The 11,972-nt window shown below is 45.4% G+C and overlaps 1 protein-coding gene across 1 annotated transcript; it reads left to right on the top strand.

The window, feature by feature from the left end:
* Positions 1 to 10,830: 10,830 nt before the first annotated feature.
* On the top strand, positions 10,831 to 11,389 carry DCS_06075 (uncharacterized protein; the record flags this gene model as incomplete). The annotated part of the gene is made up of 2 exons (XM_040803366.1): positions 10,831 to 10,836; positions 10,889 to 11,389. 2 exons carry the CDS (start codon positions 10,831 to 10,833, stop codon positions 11,387 to 11,389), a joined length of 507 nt encoding a protein of 168 aa, XP_040653470.1.
* Between the last annotated feature and the right edge of the window lie 583 nt (positions 11,390 to 11,972).

Genomic DNA, 11,972 nt, shown 5'->3' with positions numbered 1-11,972 from the left:
CGTTATAGTTGAGGAAACTGATCCTGCTGCAATGCTCGTAAGTGTAGTGAATGGACCTGTAAATGTTGATGTTATTCTAGGTCTGATAACAATTATTGTGCCGGTCAAATCCGTTCCAGATGGTTGCATAGTAATAGTTGAGGAAGCCGATCCTATTCCAAGGCTGGTAAGTGTAGTGAATGGGCCTGTAAATGTTGTACTAGGTGTCACAATGATTATAGTCCCAGTTAAATCCGTTCCCGATGGTGGCATAGTTATAGTTGACGTAACTGATCCTGTTCCCAGACTCGTAAGTGTAGTGAATGGGCCTGTAAATGTTCTACTAGGTGTCACAATGATTATAGTCCCAGTCAAATCCGTTCCAGATGGTGGCATAGTCATAGTTGACGTGAATGATCCTGTTCCCAGGCTCGTAAGTGTAGTGAATGGGCCTGTAAATGTTCTACTAGGTGTCACAATGATTATAGTCCCAGTCAAATCCGTTCCAGATGGTGGCATAGTCATAGTTGACGTAACTGATCCTGTTCCCAGGCTCGTACGTGTAGTGAATGGGCCTGTAAATGTTCTACTAGGTGTCACAATGATTATAGTCCCAGTCAAATCCGTTCCAGATGGTGGCATAGTCATAGTTGACGTAACTGATCCTGTTCCCAGGCTCGTACGTGTAGTGAATGGCCCTGTAAATGTTGTACTCCTTCCCATGCTTGTAGATACACCAGTAGCTGGTAGGCAACTGGTATATGATCTTATAACTCTTTTATTAGTTATCTGATGAAGAAGTACGGAGTATATCAAAATCTCAAATACCGAATAATACTGCTCTCTAAAGTTGTACCAGAGCAAACAAAGTCAATTGGCTGACTTTCGACGTATACATATCCGCCATCTTGGCAGTCGGCATTATCCTGCGTAGCAGAGTGAACTGACCTAAAGAAGATAACGAAGAAATAAAAACTTATTAGATTCATAATATCTGATTATATCTGCGTGACTTTTGAGTTGAGAATGAAGAATACTGTTGTATAAGAATGGAGAGCGAACAGTGGGAAATAGAGCACCATTAGTATGTATTTATATATTCTAATAATTACATAATATTATCTTGGCTTTTATTTCAATGCTAATTCCCCTCGTTAGAACAAGTGATGTATTTGTAACCTGCATTACAGTGTGGCAGAACTATGTAACAGCCCAACCTGATTTCTTTTGGCAACATGAGCGATTGCCTAGTTCAGAAGAACGTCCTCAAAACTCGGAATTCACTTTATCCATAAAGTGACAGATTCGGTCCAAATACCATTGGTATATTCCTTATATTTAAGTGACGAACGAGGCTTGTCAGATTCTAACTGAAAGGATTCGTACATAGTCTGCACAAGGCTTGGAATAGATTTATTTGCATATATGTCTTAGGGTCATTGATATATCATTTGTAACAATTTTGACGCGGAAGTATCAACCATATAGTATAAAACCTAGTTTAATATAGTAGAATCGCATACGGGATGGCCGGTACGGTACTATTACTAACGAACCTATAGATTTCTGATGAGATCCGTCTATAACTCTAATTCCAATTATTGAAAACTGCCCACACCGATGGCCTTTTTTGTGATAAATATAAACGCCGCCTTCCACTAAGTAGATAACTATGGGACCGACTTGCCGTTTCTATGAGGCGCATCGCATGCAAACTAAGTCTTGGAAGGGACAGTCATGTTGAATGAATGGTTCTTGGAACATCCCTGTGCAGCTCATCTGTTCGCTACGTTGTGCCAAAAATGTATTTATTACCGCTGTTTCAACAATATGTAGTATATAGATTCGTCATTCGAAATAGCAAGCTATGTCCCCAAGCTATATATGCACTTTAGAAAAGAGTTCATAGATAGAGTAATATGACACAAAGTATTTAACTTCCCATTCCTAAATCGTACGCTACGATATGATTCCATTTAAACACACGCATGTACCGTACGTCTTAGATACTTTCTTATTGTGACATGGCGTGTGAAGCACGTGTTACTGTCGAACGACTGAGCGACGGCGCTAAGCTGGTAGTTTGGGTTGTATGGTTGGATTATTAGAGTTGAGGACTTAGGCGGGATAGTAATTAGAAATAGGGTCTCCACATACATATGGTGGCACTTGAGCGAATGTGGCTGGCGCCCCCAGTCTTGCTAAAGGTATGTCACTATTTGTATGTGCCGCTAACGACAGCGATGTATTATAGAAATCACGATTGAATCTTGATTCTAGAGTACACTAATAGTGTCCGTCTATACCGAACTAGTCGGTAGAGGTTTCAAAAACGGAACAGCTCGCTACGGAAATAAAATTCGTTATTCCTGAACTTACTGCTTTCGAAATTAAGTTGTATGTCTATATTTTTGATAACTGAAGTGCCATTGGCGGTAGTTCTGCATGCGGATTGGGAGTGTGGTGAGACACAAAACCAACTTAGCCAGCCTGCGATATATAAGTGTCAGATCATTGGTACTTGTCCAGAATTCACAGCTTTATATATTAGTTTACTCATTTGTCATTTTTTTGCCGGAATATGATGCGCTAAACCTACTTCCTCGAACCCCGACTTCCGACCATGTCTGTCCAAGCTTTGTGTGAACGAGATCTCTACAGCATGTAGGCGTCATGGGATCGTTATTATTTATCGAGATGCGGTAATGCGTATAGGGGCTTGTGGAGTTGTTCCAGGACAGCGCTCTAAAGACGGCGCTCAAGTGTCAATAGTCAGCTGCCCTTGAACACAAACAGGGCAGTCGGTACCTTTCGCCAGGCTTCTGCAAGCCTTATGTCCTCCACTCTACCAATTTCGCCGCAAGCTATGTTTCATTGGTATGATCCAACGAAAATTGGGATACATCTTCCTTTTGGGTCCTCACCCTCGTACTTCCACAAGCATCTGTCTCTGACCGCGAGTTTCGTCGGTGTCATGGTTGTGAAATCGCTGGACCTTAGAACTATCCAACTGTGTGCGTCGCTTGCTTGCTAAGAACACTGTAAACGGCGTATGAAAGGGCGGCACCGAAGCCCCCCGCAACAAAACTGAAGTGGCTAAAGAGCCGACATCGCAGCCGCTTTTCAAGACTCGTTTCCATTACCCTCATGGAATGGATACATTCTTCTGGTAGGGATTCAATATTGCTGCCACGATACTCCCAAGAGGCCTCCGCGTTAAAGTCCCATCCATAGAAGAGCACCTTGCCATGTCTCCATTTCTTCGGGTACTCTACACGTTATATAGTTCTAATCATTGCCCAGTGCACGATAATGTGCAGGAATATGTCGTGTGCACACACATCGTCGAGAGATTTTGGGGCCTGTCAACTCGAGGCGTTGGTATGCCGGCCATCGAAAGCTGCGCTACTTGGCATATCCCATTGTTGCAGCTGTAGCAGCGTTTTCTCTGTTTGTCCCGACTCTTACGGATGAAGCTACGTTACCTATTATATTACGCTTCTTCGATCCAGATATCATAAAAAGCATCAGTTGTAGCTGTCTTAATGGCCCATCAGCTTCATTTAGTGCGGGCATGTAAGGTATTCGAGCACGCAGAAATCTGATGTTGGAAACTCTGTCGACGATCTTAGCAAATAAAATATCGAAGCGAATTCGTTTCCTGAAACTACCATTCTCAACGATTCATGTCAAAAGAATGCCAAAGGTTGGCCACATATGAAGTTACTGCAAGCAGTTTTGGTCGTCGCCTGCCACTCGTATCGTAGTGGCGCAAGGTGGCTGAAATGTCGACCTGCTGGCTTTCCCACTCGCGGTTGGCTACTCGCTAATTTCCCGGAAACATCCGCTTGGGGGGAAAGTGGCCAGAAAGTAAGCTGATGATGTTCTTGAACGTGGGCAGTAACATGGCGCGACTGAAAGATATGGGCTTCGAAGTTAAAGTTTGCGCTATTGATACGTAGTAGCATTCTTTACGCTCGGTGGATGACTGGGAACGAATGGCATCTGGGAACTCAGCATTCTCTTAAATACAAGCAGTTGCAACCATAGCCCTAACACTTTGGATATTACCACCACCACACCCGTTGCTATTAGTTCTTAGGGCGTAACACTAAGCCAACCTAAGCAAGACGACTAGTATAAAACTGCAACTGGTACCTGTCTAAAATGCATAACCTTGTACTGCCGATGCATGTGCCGTTTTTGCGAGCATGGGGCGGTTCCGGTTCTTAATAGAAATGCCGATGAGTTGCCATTTGCTCACACACATTCGTATTTTGCCGTTCTCTTGGGTACAAACAGGATTGGGCATCCTGCTGGTAGTTGGGATGGTCGAATATATCCTTTCCTTAACGTCTCATCAAGATGTTCATCAAGATGTTCATCAAGAGCTTTTGTGCTATCATGACCACTTTCTTTGTCTCCTCATGATACGTGCCTTATTCTTCCCCTAGAGCTTGTTAATAATACAGCCATTGCGCGCATACTGCGCTACTATGTCGGACATCTGCACGAAAATTTGGATCAGGCCAGTGAAGTGTCTCACGCAGATATTGTATAATGTGCAATTCTGTCCGTTAATACGAGATTTGTTCCATTCTTTCTTGACTTTCGGCCATAGTTAAATAAGGAGGCAGCTTGTGCGTCTCAGAAGACCTCTCTCTATAGTGCCGTAGATTGCTATTGTACCGTATGCTTAATCAAGTCGTAATCATTCCAGCAAGAAGTGAACAGTTGCTCCTTTTTGCTCAATTTTCCTTGTGCGTTGTACTTCTACGAGTATTAACTGTACGATTGGCAAATATCCTACTCTAATTCATATAACGGATAACGCGCGTGGTTTGTCTAGGTCCCTGATCAATGGTACGATACCCTGTGCTTGCAAGTACCATGGTTGACGTTGTTGATTCTACTCTCCCAAAAAGGACCCGAAATAGTGAGAATATTTCACGAAGTCTGCGATCACATGTACTATATTTCTAGCGATGCGGTGCCATCTGTCCTGGTTGGCCACTGGACGTCGCAACTTCTTGTCCAACCTCTCATGACTAGCCCGTTGCTGCCCCTAAGCCCTCTAGGATACCGCCTCGTCCAAATTCTAATGGCGTTATAGTGCGATGGCCCGTATTGCCTGCAGCCGTAGCAAATTGAACTACTTCTGAACTGGGTTGTGAATGCACCGTTCAAAAAGACACAATCGAGAAACCTGCCTCATATTGTACGGATTTCCGGGTTCCGACGTAAATACCCAAGAATCCAGTTCTTACCAATAGGTTGAAAGTCGCCGCGGCCACGAGAATTCAGCTTGAAATGTTATTAAGGCAGCCCCAGGGCAGCTTGAGTAAGGACCCAATCCCGGAAATGCTTATCCTCTTCCCTGCTTGGCTACAGCGTCCTACTCGCCATCGGAGATTGAGAGAATCACGTCCCAAAAATCCGCCTACGGCTCCATCAATAGCGTCGAGCCACCAATACCCCGCGCGCTGACGAACTCGTCGGGTGGGCAGGGTATCGATTCTCGGGTGAGCTGTTTTCCAAATTGTCGAAATTTTTAAACGAGAAAACCAGTGTCTGGATCACGCTAGTATTGTCGATGTCGGTTACGGTATGTCGAATTACAAGAAATTACTCAGCGCTTCCAGAGGTGAGAGGAAGTCTTGCCCGTCCTTGTGCTCTATGCGTTGCCTACCTATTGGACCCTGCTGCTAGAGTATTCTAAAACACAAGCTTGAGGGAGGACTGAGAGCTTAACCTATAAAGGTCAACAATCTCTCAGAGAGCTTGACTTGACAGGATTTAGCAAAGGGTGGGCGTCGGGTACGAGCCATGGAGGCATTAGGCTCTAATTGCATCTTAGGTTGATGAGTAAGATACAGTCCACACGGATCGAAACTCCACGATTGTGCAAGCACTTGTATGAGTACAAAACAATTATTGGTATGATCCGTGGCAATTCGGACAACAGATCCTTCCATCTGGCGCGATGCTACGCGAAATCTACTTTGAGTTGTGGAGGTTTGCCTGGAGCTAGGCGGCTGCGGCCTGTGAGTGATGTGACCAGTGACAATATTGTTATCGATATCAGGAAGGATAAAAGTATGCGCTACATTGCGCCGGATCGGCCAAGAAGGCGCAGCTCAAAAAGTTTGCCAACATTGATAACCTTAAGCTAACTAAGCCGACCATTCGTCCAGATGTAAATCAGGAATGGCTGCAGTTGGGTGGCTGGAAATGGGCATGAGCCAGACGGTACGGTTGGCATTTGCCCGAGGCCGCAGACAAAGTCTCCAACACTGCGACACCCCTATAAAGCATGCAGTTAGTGTACTGGCTGGAATACATCCCATAGTCGTGCATTTTTTCGTTCTGTGCGAACATGTGCAAATGAAAGCGTTATATCGTCTGGATCAGGCCCTGGCCGATCATGAATCACTTGAAATCCATTTCTTAAGAAAAAAATTAGGACGGCCTGGAGTTTTCTGCTATTGGTGTGGCCTCACGCCCATCGCTATAGCATATCATTAAAGACGCTGGGTAAGATGAATTACAGTTGGTCGGGAGATTTTTCAACTTGGACAAAAAAGTTAAGGTGCTTTCTTTTCTACTTGGTGAGTCGACACCTTTCTTTGCCTACTTAACGCGCTATTGGCAGCATAAAACGAATACCAGCACGGCCGCTTGCCACCCCCTTATCCATGACCTTGCCTCTGGTGGCCCTCTGGGGGCGCTACCGCGGGCCCTACTCGCCTTTAGGTCGCGTGCATCTGTCGTGACTCTTCTTGCCCCATTGAGGGGGTGTAGCCCATGCGCACTACTAGGGCACGTCGTTAACGACGCCAGTTGACATGGATTAGAGATAATCGGGGCTTGCCTCGCTAGTAGACTACAGACTTTGTGGTCATATAACTGCGTGCTAGAGATAACGCATTTATACGCTCACCATCCTATATTGTTACGGTGACGGTTGTGATGGTTTGACATACACAGACGGATCCAGTACTATCCGTAAAGAGAGATCTAGTTAATGTCTGCATACCAGTTCCAAGGCTTGTGGGGGCAGTATTTGGACCAGTAAATTCACTGCTGGGCACAATAACTATGACTGTTCCGATTGTATCCGTTCCGCTCGGTAGTATCGTCGTAGTTGATGTCTCAATACCAGTTCCAAGGCTTGTTAGAGTAGTATATGGTACTGCGAATCCACTGCTGGGCACAATAACTATGACTGTTCCGATTGTATCCGTTGCGCTCGGTAGTATCGTCGTAGTTGATGTCTCAATACCAGTTCCAAGGCTTGTTAGAGTAGTATATGGTACTGTGAATCCACTGCTGGGCATAACAACTATGACTGTTCCGATTGTATCCGTTCCGCTCGGTAGTATTGTTGTAGTTGATGTCTCAATACCAGTTCCAAGGCTTGTTAGAGTAGTAAATGGTACTGTGAATCCACTGCTGGGCATAATAACTATGACTGTTCCGATTGTATCCGTTCCGCTCGGTAGTATCGTCGTAGTTGATGTCTCAATACCAGTTCCAAGGCTTGTTAGAGTAGTATATGGTACTGCGAATCCACTGCTGGGCACAATAACTATGACTGTTCCGATTGTATCCGTTCCGCTCGGTAGTATCGTCGTAGTTGATGTCTCAATACCAGTTCCAAGGCTTGTTAGAGTAGTATATGGTACTGCGAATCCATTGCTGGGCACAATAACTATGACTGTTCCGATTGTATCCGTTGCGCTCGGTAGTATCGTCGTAGTTGATGTCTCAATACCAGTTCCAAGGCTTGTTAGAGTAGTAAATGGTACTGTGAATCCACTGCTGGGCATAACAACTATGACTGTTCCGATTGTATCCGTTCCGCTCGGTAGTATCGTCGTAGTTGATGTCTCAATACCAGTTCCAAGGCTTGTTAGAGTAGTAAATGGTACTGTGAATCCACTGCTGGGCATAACAACTATGACTGTTCCGATTGTATCCGTTCCGCTCGGTAGTATTGTTGTAGTTGATGTCTCAATACCAGTTCCAAGGCTTGTTAGAGTAGTAAATGGCACTGTGAATCCACTGCTGGGCATAATAACTATGACTGTTCCGATTGTATCCGTTCCGCTCGGTAGTATCGTCGTAGTTGATGTCTCAATACCAGTTCCAAGGCTTGTTAGAGTAGTAAATGGTACTGTGAATCCACTGCTGGGCATAACAACTATGACTGTTCCGATTGTATCCGTTCCGCTCGGTAGTATTGTTGTAGTTGATGTCTCAATACCAGTTCCAAGGCTTGTTAGAGTAGTAAATGGCACTGTGAATCCACTGCTGGGCATAATAACTATGACTGTTCCGATTGTATCCGTTCCGCTCGGTAGTATCGTTGTAGTTGATGTCTCAATACCAGTTCCAAGGCTTGTTAGAGTAGTAAATGGCACTGTGAATCCACTGCTGGGCATAATAACTATGACTGTTCCGATTGTATCCGTTCCGCTCGGTAGTATCGTTGTAGTTGATGTCTCAATACCAGTTCCAAGGCTTGTTAGAGTAGTAAATGGACCTGCGAATACTCCAGTCACACTAGTTGTACTGGTAGTCGTATGTATCGTGTCTGTCGTTAAGGTATCTATTGTTAAATCGCTTGAAATATTCGACGGTGTGGACGAGCTTGTATCCATGCTTGTTGTAAGAATGGTCGATTCGGTGTTTGTAGTTTGTATTGCCCCTGATGTTGTCGAACTGCCTGATGTGCTTGATGAAGAAGCTGATGCAGTTGTTGATAATATACTGCCTGGGCATACATCTGTTATCGTCAAGTTTGTTGTTCTAATCACAAAGCCATGTTGGCCTATAATGTTGCCCCCTAATATTCTACCGGGACATAGGGTTCCAGCGAAATTCCCGGCTGATTTCGTTAAGAAATTGCCGCTCAAAGCAACAACGCTAGTCAATGAAATTGTAGAAGAAATTGCAAAGAATAGGTTAGATGGTGAAGCGCTGTTAACAAATACTGTCTTACAATTACTGCTAGAAATGATAATTGTTTGTGTTTGGTAGAAAACAAATGTACTGTTTGGGTTACCTTGTCCGTCTAATGTTATAGTACCAGCACAGGTAAAGCCGCCCGATGCCCTTCGATATCCACCTGGGGTGAAAGTCAAGCCACCTAAAGCAGCGCTAGAAAGAATAGTAAACCCAGAGGACTGTGACTCGATTTGACTGAATGCTGCGTCTGTATCAGCTCTTGCTTGTTGCGCAACTGCATCTGCACTATGTATAATTCCATTTGAGACGACTCCTGGCGGAAAGCCATATACAGGATCTGGATGCGATCCAATATCGCCGCTATAGATTGTCGTAAAGCCGACATTTGTGAGGTTTCCTGCAATAATAGCGAAGTTTGCGGCAGAACCGAGATTGACGGTTACAGCCCTGGCAATAGCTGAAACGACAACAGATAGTCCCAACAAGCCCATTATGCCTGTAGGTGAAAGCTGAATGTGCGCGGAAAAGATGAAGTGCCCGTGAGAACGAGGATGCAACGAGTTAATGGATACTGGAACAACCGGTGTAAACAGGTAATGAAAGGAAAGCGTGCAGAGGATTTGGGAGATTTTAAACCGAGGTGAGGGTAATTAAAATTGCTATTAGAGGGTGGCCTAGAGGTTGTCAATCCACTAATATTAAGAGGTTGGAGGAATTGGCAATGAATCATTGTCGTTTTATGGCAGTATCGCTTATATTTCAATAGCACTCTTTAGTGTTCATTCTTTCGTATATGTGTTAGGTTTGGTAATAGGGCCACTTAGTAAGTAGTTATGGACAACCAAATTGCACCCAATACACACTTGGGCAGGTGGCTAATGAAGTCTATGTATGGCGGATGCTGGAGAGCCCCGAGTTAAAGGCAATCCTACATAGATTAAGTTGATAACGCTATTTCAATCTATCCACTGGACGTAGGGCGTAGCTGCTGCGTTTCTTTTGCAGTCATGTGCCGGTTTTTCTCGGCTGCAATACAAGTCGAATTCGAGGGTGGACCTACGACTTTACATATCATAAATGCTACGAAGAAATAAAACAAACTGTTACGCCACACGGCGCCATATTAACCATTTAAGTTCAACCCAACCACTACCTATGGACAGCGCCATTGAACGCCTATGCATTCTATTGTAGTAAGATAAAACTTGTACAGTTTGGGCGCAATCGGGATGGGAAGGGCGCGGCAGATGCACAACATCCCCCTACTCCTTTAACGAAGGGGTAGGTAGAAGCAAGTGTAGTACAATATTACTGTATAGTAGATATTACTATTTAGCAATGCCGTAACAGCAGAACTGAGTATATAGTTTCTTGGTTCTAGTCTCGCAATTGGGCAGGCTGGCTTACCTCAGAGTGGCCATGTCCTCCTTGAGGTTCGCCCTCTATGTCTAATAGCCCCATTGCATCGCGCTATGCATTTTCCCCAGGCAAAGCCCCCAGGAGGCTGATTTATACCTACTCTAGCCCCTACCAGCATTGTGGCGCTAGCTGCTCGAGCCTCCATGGACCCCCTACTCACCAAAATAGGCGTGTCCAACAAAACAAGTTCTTCGAATATAGCGGGCTACCAGTCTTGAAAAGATCATACACGATAATAGAGAGGTGGCTGACGTTTGAAAGATCTTGTAATATATTCTCTCAGTCCTCTGATCAATTCGGAGAGGGTTTTGTTTTATGTTAATCCCAGTACGGAATGAATTGGAAAAATTATAGAGTACTCATAATTATACGAACCGTTTCCTCTATTCATACGATTTTTCGCCTAGCGCCCCACAACACCCCGCTATAAAAATTTAGTGCCTATGCAGTACAAAAAGATACATGCGAGTAATTCTATGCATTACAGTAGATAGCTTCTTATGCTATGCGGAACGCATAGCATAATCCAGATTCATATCGAGCACGGCTAGTCACAGCAGCCCCGGCAGTCACAGCGGTCCCGGCTGGTTACAACGGCCCGGCTGGTCACAACGGCCCGGCTGGTCACAACGGCCCGGCTGGTCACAACGGCCCGGCTGGTCACAACGGCCCGGCTGGTCACAACGGCCCGGCTGGTCACAACGGCCCCGGCAGTCACAGCGGTCCGGGCAGTCGCACAGCAGCGGCCCGGCTAGTCACAACGGTCCCGGCAGCTACAGCGGTCCCGGCAGTCACAGTAGTCCTAGCAGTCACAACAGCGGCCCGGCTAGTCACAACGGCCTCGGCAGTCACAGCGGTCCTAGCAGTCACAACAGCGGCCCGGCTAGTCACAACGGCCTCGGCAGTCACAGCGGTCCCGGCAGTCACAGCAGCGGCCCGGCCAGTCACAGCAGTCCTAGTAGTCACAACAGCGGCCCGGCTAGTCACAGCGGCCCCGGCATTACAGCAGCGGCCCGGCTAGTTACAACGGGCCCGGCAGTCACAGCCGGTCCCGGCAGTTACAGCAGCGGCCCGGCTAGTAACAACAGGCCCGGCAGTTACAGTAATAGCCTAAGATTTTCACTTACGTTGGTAGCTAGATAAGCCGCTTGATCTTGAAGAGCCACTTCTTCGTATTCGTAACCCAGCTATTGTACAGAACCTTCGAGGCCGGCCCCGTAATGCTAAAAAGGGTAATCTTCCTTTAAGATCTAACCTACAACAGCCAAATCAAAACAAAAGCAATAAGACAACTAAGCTAAATGCAAGTATCTGGAGGAATTTATTGCAATTTGAGACTATTGAGTAACAAGTACAGCGAGAGAATAAGCAATAACATTCCTTACAAGGTAAGGGTAAACAATAATCTACTCCAGTAGTTACAGCTACAGTAGCTACAGCAGCTACAGTAACTATAGCAGCTACAGTAGCTACTGTACCTATAGTAGCCCTAGTCCTACAATTTAATAACCCACTAGCTATATATCAGAGATATATTACGGATAGAAATACTTGCCTCGGCCAATCTTCCAAAACAGCCGCCTAGTAGTCCGATCAACTTGGCC

The sequence above is a fragment of the Drechmeria coniospora genome, chromosome 03 (genome assembly GCF_001625195.1).
Source record: "Drechmeria coniospora strain ARSEF 6962 chromosome 03, whole genome shotgun sequence".
NCBI classification, from domain to species: domain Eukaryota; kingdom Fungi; phylum Ascomycota; class Sordariomycetes; order Hypocreales; family Ophiocordycipitaceae; genus Drechmeria; species Drechmeria coniospora.
The sequence above is the reverse complement of the archived record's forward strand: the minus strand, read 5'-3'. Positions and strand labels throughout refer to the sequence as shown.